Source organism: Taudactylus pleione, unplaced genomic scaffold, assembly GCF_031769625.1.
Source record: "Taudactylus pleione unplaced genomic scaffold, aTauple2 ptg000391l, whole genome shotgun sequence".
NCBI lineage: Eukaryota > Metazoa > Chordata > Amphibia > Anura > Myobatrachidae > Taudactylus > Taudactylus pleione.
The window spans coordinates 8055893-8069871 of NW_028284792.1; the positions used below are offsets into that span (position 1 = coordinate 8055893).

Consider the following 13979-nt stretch of genomic DNA (forward strand, 5'->3'; position numbering starts at 1 on the left):
GCCCAGGTACACAGTTACTTGCTATATTGTACTCGGGGCTTAATTCAGCAGTGCACGCAGACGCCAGACCCATTCTGTCAGTGATTGTCAGTCTGCTGGTGTTTGTGGGCGGGGAGGAGATGGCGATGGCCTCCGTTACCTGAAACAGAGGCGAGTCGCCGCCGTTGGGGGGGGAGGGAAGAGGCCAGGATCTCTGTTGGCTGACAGAAATTTCCTGGCCTCTTACTCTAATCTGAGGTGGCTGGCTGCGGGACCCCATGGGTCCGCAGAGTATCAGATACTGCGTTGGACAACGCAGCTCGGATACGTAATGCAGCAGGAAGCGTGATGCCTCCTGCTGCATTACCATAATTGCAAGGATCGTAATTGCAAAGCTGTCTGCGTGCAGCATTGCAATTGAGATCCTTGCTGAATCAGGCCCTCTATTCCCAAAACTGAATCAGGCCCTGTGTGCTTTGTTTGAGGGAAAAAAAAAGTTGTAGGTTGCAGATTATGGGGCTAAATGCTAGCTCCACCTTACTGCTAGCGAGGACATCTCAATTAAGTTAATGTTGGTGAGGAATAGGATTTTTGGCTTAATATTTAAATGTGTATATCTATAGCATGCCAGTTACCTGACAGCTATTTATCCTTGCGCTTATATGTTTGTTAAAAGAGATTATTCTTTTCACACTGGCTCGATTTAAACTACAAATAAAAAAATATTTAACAAAATGGATTGCGCCTATATGTGGATTTTATGTATAAAATAGTATACTGTATTCCATATAACTTGACTCAATTTCAATTCGACAAGGCTTCTCTCAATAAAAATATATATTTAATAGACACAGACACTTTACATATCTAAAACACACATATCATATAGCAAGTATGCAAATGTATTATAATAAAAAAATCTACATGAAAATAGCTTTAAATAATACCACTTTGGCTGCAATATTCAATTTAGTAGTATTTGTAAATGGTTACCCATAATCGTCCAAGTCTGTCATCTCACTAATCAGTGAGGCCAATTAAAGTCTCCGGCGTGTTTGAGAGATAGATACAATGTGCTCACCGGCAAGTTGAGATAGTTACTTTGTTTCCTTAAACAGCCTGTATACATGGGTTCAGAGCGCAAAGTTCTTAATGCAGTGTGTTGTTTTTATATACACACCGCACTGGTCCTCCCGTGCAGGCTCGTGGGTGACAGCAGCACTCCGCTGAATAGTGTCTTCCTCTGACTTTAGAAGGAAAGATCAGAAATGGGGATCAACAGGAGATTGTCCCTAAATCCGATACCCTATGGGCAGATGCTATAGCCAGAAGAAAAAGAGTCTTCGCAGTGAGCCATTTGACTACTGATAAATCCCATGGAGCCACAGGAGGGACAAAGGGAGGTTGTATATGGAGAACACCCTGCAGGGAGGCGTGAACATCCGGCAGTGGAGCAATTCTGTTTTTTTTCCAGTTGATCAGCCAGCCGTGTGTTTGCAGAAAGGCAATGGTTACCTGTAAATGGCAGTGAAGGATCTCTGAAGAGATCGTCCAAGTATGGGAACAGTCTGATCCCCTGACGACGAAGATTGGCGGCCATAACTGCCATGATCTTGTTAAAGACCCGTGCAGCTGTAGAAAGCCCAAAAGTGCTTGAAATTGGTAATGTTGCTGTAGGACAGCAAACCGGAGATATCGCTGATGAGAGGGCGCTATAGCTACATGTACAGTAGATAAGCGTCCTGAATGTCCAGAGAGAGAGGAAGGGCCTGTGCAAAAAAACTGCAGGGGGGGGGGGTCACCTCTGGAACGAGAGGACGTACCCGAGAGAGACCACCTCTTGTGCCCAGGGGTCTGTGATGGTTTGACACCAGCACTGGGTGAACTGAACGAGGCCCACCCCGTCAGGCTGAAGACTTGTCTTCAGATTTGGTTGTTGGACGTCTAGTAGCCCAGGCCTGCTTGGGTTTAGGGTTGGAGTTCCTGAGGGGGGCTGCAGGGGCCGACAGGCCAGGTGCAGTATAACAAGATCCACATAGACTATCTTGAAGTGAATCCTCTGGGGATAAACCTACCAAACAGGACTTACAGGAAACCAAGTTAGGAGCAGTAGCCTGCTTGTTACTATTGCCTTTACTAGCCATAGCTGCAAGGATAATATAGCACACAATATGGCAAAGTGTAGTGAGCAACACAGGTATACAGTATGTGACAGCCTTCACAAACACAAGTAGATGTGAAGTACAGTGAACACCCTATACACCAGTATTCCAGGGTTATTGTGAAAGAAAAAGGGAAAGGTATAAGCTGACAGTAGAAAGCCAGACAACAGAGCTAGCATAAGTCACATACAATGCAGAAAACAAATCTCACTACTATGAGCATAAATGTAACTGCAATGGGCACTAAAATCAACTTCACGGAGTGCAGTGGCTGGTAGGATATAGAACTATAGACACATATGTGAGGTATATATGGAGACTGGATCCAGCGTTCCCAGAGACCTATGGCTGGCTCGTTAGGAGTAGAAAATGGCCGCTGGAGGTCTCTGAGGGGTGCAGGTGGAGAAGCTCAGAGGCAGCAAGACCGCAGTGGAATAGAGCTCTGAGCTGGGGGAGGGTCCGCACGGAGAGAGCTGACCTGCCCCTGTGCTGACATTAACCACCGGTTCCCTGGCCTCTATGCACTAGTAACATATTCCCTTGAGGTGAGACTGCCATACCTGTGTCCTTGTGTCCCGGCTGCAGTCTGGGGACATGGATGCCCAGCCAAGAGTACCTAGCCTGTGGCTGGAATGCGGGGCTTGTTCTGTTACAGTAATGTAGAATAAAAGAAAATCATAAAAATATAGCTTTGGCTGCTTAAAAGCAGCCCCACTGTTCTAACGTGGTGATCCAGCTACTGCTGGATACCAACGAAACTGAGTAGCCTTCAGGCTGTGGGCGGGGTATAGGGGGAAGGACCGAAGCATCCTGGGCAGAAAAAGCATTGCTGTTGGTGTCCGGTCCTCCAAGTACCACCTACACCCCATTGTCTCCCTGTGGAGCCCTATGGACTCTGAAGAATAAAAAATGCCTGTGTTAGCTTATGTGGAAAATAGGTGGCTTGGGTACATTATAGCCTAAACAAGTTGATGTGGAAACTCAGCAATTGAGGCAGTGAGCCAACTGTCCCCCACAGGAAACAGCTATCACACAAAGGGCCTGATTCAGACCCACTCGCGAGCGGCTGTCCGCTCGCAAGTGGGTCGATGTTATGGACTGAGCATGCGCACGACGGAGGGAGCTCCGTCGTGCGCATGCGCCAGACGCGACGAGCGAAGGAAAGTCCTTCGCTCGTTGTGTCCGATCAAAGGGGGCGTGCTGTCAATGTTGATTGACAGCACGCCCCCTTTGGTGGGCGTGCCTCCCTGACGGGGGCGTTCCCACGGGAACGCCTCCCGTCAAAAGCCGGCCCACTGACATCACTAGTGATGTCAGTGGGAGTGATTTTGGCTCTGATAGAGCCAAAATCACTCCGGAGCTTGCGGTTGAAAACCTCAACCGCAGGCTCCGGCTCGCAATTCCGATGGTCGCGATGGTCACGACCATCGCGGCCATCACAATGCACGCTCGTATAGCCTGTGGGTGGTGTCCCACAGCTATACGAGCGTCCAGGAGGACGCTCCATTTTCATGGAGCCCGGCCCTCATTCAGAGCGTGCGCTCTGCTCAGAGCGTACGGCTCTGAATGAGGGCCAAAGTTCCCTTGTAACAACATAAGCTGTGGTGGTTATGTTCTGTGTCAGCTATCAGGAATTTAATCGGACCTGAGAAATATCGAAGGCAACAGAAATATTATTCAAATAAATCTTATTTACTTTGCTTCAAAACATATAGCATAGAACAGGTACCACAACAATCTTAAAGTCAAGTTTTTAAAAGAACAATATTATTTCAAGTCACTTTAAAAATAATGTGAAGAGACAAAACCAATGCATTGTATATAACTTTCAGAGATTGCAACATTTCAGGTAGACAATCGCTGTGGCATACTGACAGCTCATTTAAATATCTGATCTGTTGAAAAAAAAAAAAAAAAGCCCCTTCCATAACTGCAGCAATCTTGATGCATAAATAGATGTACTGACCCACATGTTGAAGCGCACAGATTGCAGATGCCAACACATGATGGTGCCACATTGCTGTTTGTGGGTCCAATTAGTGGAGGGTCCACTATGAAAGTGACGTTAGCTTGGGAAATTCAGAAAACTAAAGCAAGAACATAGAAATGGAATAGAAAATGTAGAGGAGCTAACTGTACTTAATGCGGACACCAGAGGGGGAGAAAATGAGCCGCAGTGATTTTGATAGAAATCACTATCTTTTTTCTCGCAGCCCCTCGCATGTCTGATTTTTCCTTGAATTGTTAATTTAAGTAAAAATTGTAGGAACTTGCTCCAGAACCCCTAACACCCCCCCATCCCTCCTAATGACTAATTAATTGGAAGTTTCCTATTAGCTTAATTAGTCCATAATTACTTACTTACTGTTAGTGCTGTAATCCTCCTCCACCGCCTTGACTTGCTGCGGTTTTCCTCCATCTTCTTCCCGAGCACCCAGGACACTAGTAAGTGTGCTGCTGGTGTCTGTGCTTGTGTGCTGCCGCTGGTGTCTGTGTGCTGTGTGTGTGAGTGCAACATGCCTTCAGGAGGTAAGGGGAGGTGATGGGTGGAGGGCAGCGGGGCGTGCAGTTGGTAATCTTGGGCAGCAGGCTGACTGGACTGTTTTTTTTCTACCCCGCGGGATATTGGGAGCAAACATTTTTGCTACACTACCTGCGATAGAATAAAATTGGGTGCGAGGTGTGCAAAATCTTTTCCGGACAGAATCCTGCACCCATTTGAATATGCCACTAAGTATTTTCAATCAAGCTATTGTTGTATTACTATAATAAGAAATGCATGGTTTTGTAGATCACTTTTGAAACTACTTTGCAAGAGAATTAAGATTTCCTGTTTAGAGGAATACAGAAAGTGTTCAGTTTACCTATAAAGTCCCGCTCACTGGTTGCATCCATACTATTGAGACTGACGGAGTCAAATTTGAGCTCTACAGGAAAATAATAGGATAAGAATTACATTGACATGATTGAGTTTGCTAACAACATGCTGAGATGAAGATTAATGTCATAACATTTTACTTATTCTATGATTACTCTAGAACCTAATGGGAAGCTTGATGCCCACTTTGTGTTTGTAATATACTTTTGCATTTTATATGTATATTTACTCCACTTACTGTACCTACAGGGCACTACTTGATCTAAAATTCACCATGGCTAAGGAAAACTACAGGAGAAATGCAACACTCAACTGAACAAAGCAGCCCAATCTTAATGTGCACCTATATAGATAAATCAGGCTAAGTCAGGCATGACTTAGAGCTGCTCATAAGTGCAATTGTGTGACACACAGAAATAAGCTTGTCAGATGAGCACAGCTTTCTTCCATATTTAGAATTGCGCTTCTGTCTGTCTCCTGGTGATTGGTAAGGTGGTTCAAAGATGTTAGGCTGCATATTCAGGACAGTAAGGGGTGAAATTACTAAACTGAAAGTTTTTAGAAGCGAAGATGTTGTGTATAGCAACCAATCAGATTCTACTTAACATTTAACTAGCACCTTCTAGAAGGTAATAGCTAGAATCTGATTGGTTGCTATGGGCAACATCTCCACTTCTAAAAACTCTCACTTTAGTAAATTTACCCCATAGGGTGTAATGTGTATCTTATTCTGACTTATACGGATCCTGAAATACATTAGCTATGGGACAAACTTTTTCATCTACATTAATTGGGTACAAATTTTGATGATGATTGTAACATTGTTGCTCTGTACACATGTATAAACTGGATATAAAGTTGAATGGGTCTTAAGATGTGTGCAACTCAAAATACAAATATGGAAAAACTGATGCATCTCTGTTCCACTGGGTATATTAATGCTCAATTGTAAATTAGACTATTTTCTAAGGTGTCAAATAAAGCAATACATTTTACATGGAAACAAAAAAGTCCACTTTAATAAAAGTCTATAGCTTTGCGCAAAAGGTCTTGTCACTTTTTAGTTTTTAGGTATAATGGGATAACATGCATGGATTATTTAATAGCAATGGGGCTTTACCAGTAAAATGTAACAATAGAAGTTTATTTCATCGTTACAAGTCTCAGGTGAGTCGAAGGTAAACAGAAAGCTTGGTCTTGCTTAGTGCTTGATTTTTTGGTGGAGCTAAGAATTTTTGTCCAAACATAAAAACGTATATTTCTAGAACATAAAGAAAAAGTGGAACATACACAATGTAAATAGTGTTTGTCAATACTAGTCTTCCTGCATTAGTGTGACTGAAGCCTCATATCACTGTGCTTTCCATGACACACTGCTTTATCCACTAACCACAATTTTCTGGTTATGTACTTGTCTCCATTCCTCTCTCCACATCATAATATTGCTCCAGTTCATAATTGCTTACTCTCCAGGGACTGCTGGTAGCCTCCCGAAAATCGTGTGCCGCTCCCGGCCCCCTGCAAGAGTAGGCAAGTCTCCCGGACAGTCGCTACCCCCCCCCCCCTGCGAAAGTGGACGGCCTGGGGGGGTGATGATGTGATTTGCGCTGAATCGCGTCAATCCTAGCCCTGCCCCCTGCTTTAGAATGCTGGTAATATTGACATTATAAAGTGGGGGACGGGGCCACGATGACGCACCGCCCACTCAAGCTGCCCCCACACTCCCTGCTGCAGCAACCTGGCAGCCCCTTCCCGAAGGGAGTTGCCAGTATGTCTGTAAGTATGCTCCAGTTATGTGCAGTCCTTTCCCCACTAACAGAATTACAGGAGTGGACATGTCATCCAGGAGATGACTGATAACAAAAAGAAGCCCGGCAAGAGCTGAACACACAGAAAATAAATACTAAATAGAGATCATATGGCTTTGAGTATTATTTTTTTAAACTCATACCTTTGCGCAGCAGCTCTCTGTCTATACCCAATGGGTTTCCAGCTATCGCACCACTGTTTAAAAACAAGCATAAAACAGATAACATTGATATGCTTCTCAGAATGCAATTCCAGTTTTATAACTAGGCATTCATTTATATAGTGCTTTGGTAACTTGCATTTTGCAAAACACAATACATCCTAAACCAGCCATGTCAAACTTGCAGCCTGTGATGCCCCTGTAGTGCAAATTCAGTACTTTTGGTAGTCCTGCACAGAGGGACTGTTGCGTTATTCCTGTCAATAGCTATTAATCTGCTACTCCTCTTCCCTATACCTCTATATTGTACTTATATTTCATTGTATGAATATTCCATTTTTTTTATTGGTTTTTCATATTGTTTATCTATTAATATTCTGGTATTTTAAAATTAAAGTGGTGCAGCCAGACTCACTAATCAGTATCAAATAACAAGAATCAGAACAATGCAAGTATATGCCGATGCACTATGGGAGTAGCTTTTGATCATATTATCATAATTTTATCATATATTATTACACAGAAGGTACAAAACACAATAGTTTAAATATGTATAGTGAAGTATTAAAATAAAGTTTAAAGAGTTAGGGACATATCCACCTAGACGTGAAAAGCCGCAATTTTGCTAAAAGTTCACACGGGCGCTAACTATTCACACAAAATGTGTATTGTTCAATCCTATTGCCGTGGTTTTTGCACAAGCGAATTCTCTATAGACAAATAGATAAGTTTTCACCATCTCAGAGCAGGTGAAAAGTTGTGCAAAACCCCTATTTTTGGCTAAAAATGATGGGTCCTGGTTCAGAACCCCTTGGACACCCCCTACTGATAATATAGGCAAAAATTATGTTTTAATTCCCTTAAGGTGGCCAATAATGACATGCCAGTTTTGGGGTGAAAAAATTAATTAACAGTGTTAAAAAATGGGTTTAAAGTAGTGGGGGGCTGTATGGATGGCAACTGTGTTTTAAACATTGCAGGTGGCTGCACCAGGTGTATTTTTTTTTAAAGTGCCCTAAAATGACACAAAAATATACTTGCATCCATTTGAATGAACCCCCAATTTAACTGCAGCATTTATTTTGGCCAAAAAAACTTGCTTTATACCATTATATACCATTATCCCACTGTTAAAAATGCATATAACAGCCATGAGACACAATTTTAAAATCCCAAATACTTTTATTAGGGCCACTAATACTGGTTCTCCTAAGTGAGTTTGCCTTTTTTATGGGTTACAGACTGATTTCCCCAATTTCTGCTGTTCTATTTGCAGATTACACCAAGGACAGTTTTTGGGCGAATGCTGCATAGCGTCTTTAGGAATAGGTTAGTGCAAAAAACAGGAGCGCGCATAGGCAAAAGACATGAAATTTTCGCACTAACAGCCCAGGAGTGTGCAAAAACTTAACACATGTTAACTGGATACGGCCCTTAGTGTAGCTCCAGAGTTGGAAATGAGTTCAAAAATATGTTTGTCTGCTGTGTGTAGATCTATATGTGGTAAATATGCCTGTATTTCCCAAATAGGGATAGGATTATATTTATTTGTGTTGGTAATATTTACACTTTCTGATGTGCTTCCCCACAATCATAATATCGGTCCTTTGATGGTTGTGAATAAGACAGTATTGTATGTTGGTATTCTAACTGTGGGCCTGATTCAGCAAGGAAAGCAGTTGCAAATACGCCCGCAATTGGCTGATTGTTGCGTATTGCGCATGCATCGCAGAGCGCATGCATGAACTAGCCATTACGACCGCAGTGGCTACGCAGACCCAACGCAGGAAGTGCCGTTTGTGGGTGAGAACGGTAGGGTGGTCGGAGAAAAACAGGCGTGCCACTTCGTTTGAACACCATTGCATGGGCGTGCATAAATTATCCACTGCGATGCCCTATGCAGCCTGAGACCTCATAGCGTACGCTGAAGTTAGCAATTTCTGAGTAAGGTCAGGGCTGGTGCAAGTGTGCATGCGATGGTACGAGATTGTACCAATGTTTTCACAGTCCTGCTAAACATTAGAAAAGTGTGTAAGGTAAAGTTGCTGTCCTTATGTTGTGCTGAGATTGCATTGCGATCGCAATGGATTAGCATACTTTCGCAGTTATACTGTGTGCGTAATCGCTATTACATTCGCATCTGCTTTCCTTGCTGAATCAAGCCCTGTGCCCCGGTGTTATACCTTGATATTGGGTAGACTGTTTAGACCTTTTAGGTATTCATGTAATAAAATCCCCTAGTATTTCTACATATTATTATGGAGATTGTGATTTCACATTAAATATAATCACCATTGGGATGTCTTTATGTTGTACTGTGGATCTGTCCTTATTTGTAATATTTAATTATTTTCTGATTAACTCTGGAGATACACTAACTCTTTAATCATTATTTTAATACTCTGATTAATTATATATATATATATATATAACCAACAAGAGTTTACTTTCTCTTTGAAGAATAAGATATATTAACCATACACAATTTGTTAAATGATAATATGATCAAACAAAAATTAAGGAGTCACTAGAATCTTGCGCTAATACAATTTCTGCTCCCATGGAGGATCACCACACCCTGAATAAACTATATACCACACAACCGGAACAAGTTCTAAAAGAGAGCACAGCAACCTCACACTATATACCACAGAAACTGGAACAGGTGCTTTAGGCAGCGCTCAGCAACCTCATAAAGAGAAAAGAAAAAAAATATAAGATTACAAAGGAAATACATGTTGAGTCTCCCATATCCAAATATTCCGAAATACATATTTTTTTTTTTTTAGCATGACTGAGATTGTGATATCTTTGCTTTTTGATGGTTCAATGTGCACAAACTTTGTTTAAGGCACAAAATTATTAAAAATATTGAATAAAATTACTTTCAGGCTTTGTGTAGAAGGTATATATGAAACCTAAATGAATTTCATGTATGTACACAAACTTTGTTTGAGCCACAAAATTATTGAAAATATTGTAGAAAATTAACTGCGGGCTATGTGTAAAAGGGAATTGATATGTATGCCTGACGTCTGGCAATTGAAATCCCAACGCCAGCAGCCCGATGGGTGAAGATCCTGACAGCGAAGGTAAGTAGGCTATCCCTACTCCTTTCCCCTACTTTAACCATCCCTTAGGGGTGCCTAACCCTAACTTCCCCCCTTAGTGCCTAACCCTAACCTCCCCCCAGGGGTGTCTAAACCTAACACCCCCTCCCCGCACCCTAAACCTAACCCTCCCGGGAGGGGGGGTTCCTAGCCCTAACCTCACCCCCCAGGGGTGCCTAATTCTAACCCCCCCCTCCCCGCACCCTAAACCTAACTTTCCCAGGGGGATGCTTAACCCTAACCAGCCCCCGGTGGTGCCTAACCCTAACCCCCCCCTTCCCCTAGCCTAACCCTAACCTTCCCGAGGGTGTGCCTAATTTCCCCCGGGAGTCCCTAAACCTAACCCCCCCACCGCGGCTAAGAGGTCCCGACGCCCGACTTACCTTCGTTCGGTATGCCGGGTGTCGGTATATCGGCGGGTGGATAATGATAGGCTTTGGGATTTTGACACTTATCATTAGTCCCATGACGGGATTTGACAGTCGGGAAGCCGGCGCTCTGCATTTCGACCGCCGGCTTCCCAACTACATACCGTGTATATATGAAACATAAATGCATTCTGTGTTTAGATGTGTCCCAATCCCAGGATATTTCATTATGGTATGCACATATTCCATAATACGGAATATTCTGATATCCAAGATAACCCTGGTCCCAAGCAGTTTGGATATGGGAGACTCAACCTGTAATAAACAAGCTAGCTACAATGGGCTGTAAAATGTGCTTAACTCCACAGGCACTTCATCTACTGGCATGCTGGGATTCCAGAGGGGAGGAACTTAGGGTTAAAGCTACAGTTTTAGTTTATTTAAGTGCCAGCTCATGCAGTCCCATCTATGACCTCCATGGTCCAGTGTCCCCCCAGCATAGAAGAGAAACTCACTTTAAATGTGAAGGGGCTGTATAAAGGGCTAATCAGGCTCCTGTGAATCCATCTTCTCAACTGTAACCTGAACCTAAAATTCCTGCAATAATTTTCTTGAACATCTTAAGTATACAATAAACTAAGGTCAAGATGATCCAGCTTGACATTTATCAAACTTCGTTACATGGTGACCCAAGCACCTAGGACCCACAATCCTCACCACTGGCATAAGTTGAGGCATTTTGAGTACTTAAATGACAATAAAGTACACCGAAGTAGGAATACTATGTGAAGGTCATAGCTGAGGAACACTAGTTTCAGTCTGGTTTATCAAAATCCATTAAAGACTCCATTAGAGACCCTAGATGTCACTAAAATGAATCACTTTATAGGGAGAGATGGTCATATACACCCCCTATGCTCCCTTTCCACCATTTATGCCTAGCTCATCATCTTCTGCAAGTAGGCTTTTCAGATTGATCATTGAAGGAAAGAATTGTGGAGGAAATCTGAATCTTTATTGTGGAGAGAAAGGCTACTTTATTTGAAGATGTAAGAATTTCAACACAAGGCAATCAGGTACCTTTTCTTCAAATAATTAGTGAAAGAAAGCAGAGCTCTGTATTTGAACAATTCTGTGTCTCAGCTTTTACAGATTCAAGATAATTTTCTAAATGTTCCTAGAAGTTGTGTGTTCATATAACTCCCTTGCCTTAATGGTAAACCACTCTTGAAAGGGATTATTTTTTTGTGTGTCTATGCTGAAGTTGGTTGTCTTAGTTTTAAAACAGTTTAATTGACAACCACTCAAAAATATCCAGTGAATTTGGACATATTGGTTTAATAATCATAATCCTCAGATAGTCTGGGAAAAATATAGATAGATTTAAATGGAACTATTAGAGTGGTTTTCGTCTCCATGTACATCTGACATCTTTGTTGCAGTAATGTTAATAATATATTAGGTAAAAAGGCAGCTCAAGTCTTCCTATTGGTAAGGTTTATGTTCTTTCAACTCTGGAATCTGTCAATAAGACTACATAAAAGAAAGCTTACACTTGGGGTTCATTAAACTCACTATGTCACCAGGCGGTGCAGTCCTCTTTCTAAGTAAAACACTTGGCTTAATGCCTGCATTGACTAAATTGACACTGTAAAAAAAAAAATACGCCTTACCTTCCATTCTAGAAATTTTTAGCAAAATAAAAAAAGAAAGAAATGTGTTCACTAATTGAGATTTCATAGGAACTTCTAATTTAACACTTATTCGGGGTGAAAATAAATGGAAGAAATCCTACAAGGATACCCTCTGGTTTACATAATGCACCAGCTATCTTCCAAGACTTTATCGATTATAGATTAGGAGCTTAATTTTGGTATTTGTGATGATTTACTTGTATAATTGAAACTTATCTTCTTTTTTTTTATTTGATACATTTATTTATAAAAGTCAAGACATCTGCATTAACAATCATTCTAAACATTAGATAAAACAAAATGGACTTCAATTGCAATATAAACAACATAAATATAAGAACATTGGTCATTCAGTTACAGGTAGAAGCAAACAGCTCTTAAATTAGCTGTAACCCAGACAATGAAGGTCATGGTTAGGGTTAGCCATCGTAAAAGTACACGGGAATAGTTGCCCTTACGTTTTCATAGTTGTAGAGTAGTTGGGGAGTGTGTGTGTGTGTGTGTGTGTGTGTGTGGAGGGGGGGGGGGGGGGTTGGGCATCCAGATATGCCATAAATTGGGGATAAGGTCCTTTAGGGTGGGTGTTTTTGGGGGGTGGTAGTTACTTAGAATATACACTAGCCATGAGTCTAGAACATCGACAAAATGTTATATTAAACAAATAGCAGATTAACATAAATAAACTAAGTTTGTTCTACATGGACTGGTTGACAATAAAGCAGCTTGGTTTGGTGTTGGTTGCATTCAGTGCTATTTTTCAGTAGATAAGTTTAATTTTAAATCCCTTTCGAATGCCTTCTTTCTTAAATAATATATATATATATATATATATATATATATTTATTAGGGGTGTGCACCGGCCACTTTTCGTGTTTTGTGTTTTGGTTTTGGATCTGGATCTTTCTTCGTGTTTTGGATCTGGATTGGTTTTGCCAAAACCACCCTTCCGTGTTTTGGGTTCTGGGTTTTGTGTTTTGGATCTGTATTTTTTTTTAAAAAAAGCATAAAAACAGCTAAAATCACAGAATTTGTAGGTTTTTCTGCTCCTATGCTATTATTAACCTCAATAACCTTAATTTCCACTCATTTCCAGTCTATTCTGAACACCTCACAATAGTGTTTTTATGTCGAAAAGGTTGCACCGAGGTAGCTGGATGACTATGCTAAGCGACACGAGTGGGCGGCACAAACACGTGACCCATCTAGGCGTGAAACTGCAGTGGCAGACAGGATGGCAGTTTGAAAAACTAGGCCCCAAACTGTACATAATGCAAAGAAAAAAAAAGAGGTGCAAGATGGAATTGTCCTTGGGCCCTCCCACCCACCCTTATGTTGTATAAACAGGACATGCACACTTTAACAAACCAATCATTTCAGCGCCAGGGTCTGCCACACAACTGTGGCTGAAATGATTGGTTCGTTTGGGCCCCCACAAAACAAGCTGGCAATTAATCTGTCCCTGCACAAACTGGCTCTACGGAGGCAAGATGTCATACTCATCCTCCTCATCCACAGATTCCTCACCCTCTTCAGTGTGTACATCCTCATCCTCACAGAGTATTAATTCGTCCCCGCTGGAACCACAGGTCCCTCTGTACGTTCTGGAGGCTGGTCTCCCTGGAAGAGTTGATAATTCATTTTATGAACATCATCTTCTTTACATTTTGTGGAAGCAACCTCCTACGCCTTTCGCTGACAAGGTTCCCGGCTGCACTAAACACTCTTTCGGAGTACACACTGGAGGGGGGGCAACTCAGGTAAAATAGAGCCAGTTTGTACAGGGACCTCCAAATTTCTTCTTTTTCCTGCCAGTACAGGT

At 41.9% G+C, this 13979-nt stretch overlaps 1 protein-coding gene across 1 annotated transcript in view; it reads right to left on the reverse strand.

Annotated features, from left to right (window-relative positions):
- The window catches only part of ASL (argininosuccinate lyase), an 81047-nt gene that overhangs the window by 15795 nt on the left and 51273 nt on the right, over nt 1-13979 (reverse strand). Inside the window, exons 9-10 of the mRNA XM_088445944.1 lie at nt 6971-7023; nt 5006-5068 (exon numbers count right to left, since the gene is read on the reverse strand). Of these exons, the coding sequence (XP_088302070.1) occupies nt 5006-5068; nt 6971-7023 (116 nt within the window). The remainder of the gene's footprint in view (nt 1-5005; nt 5069-6970; nt 7024-13979) is intronic.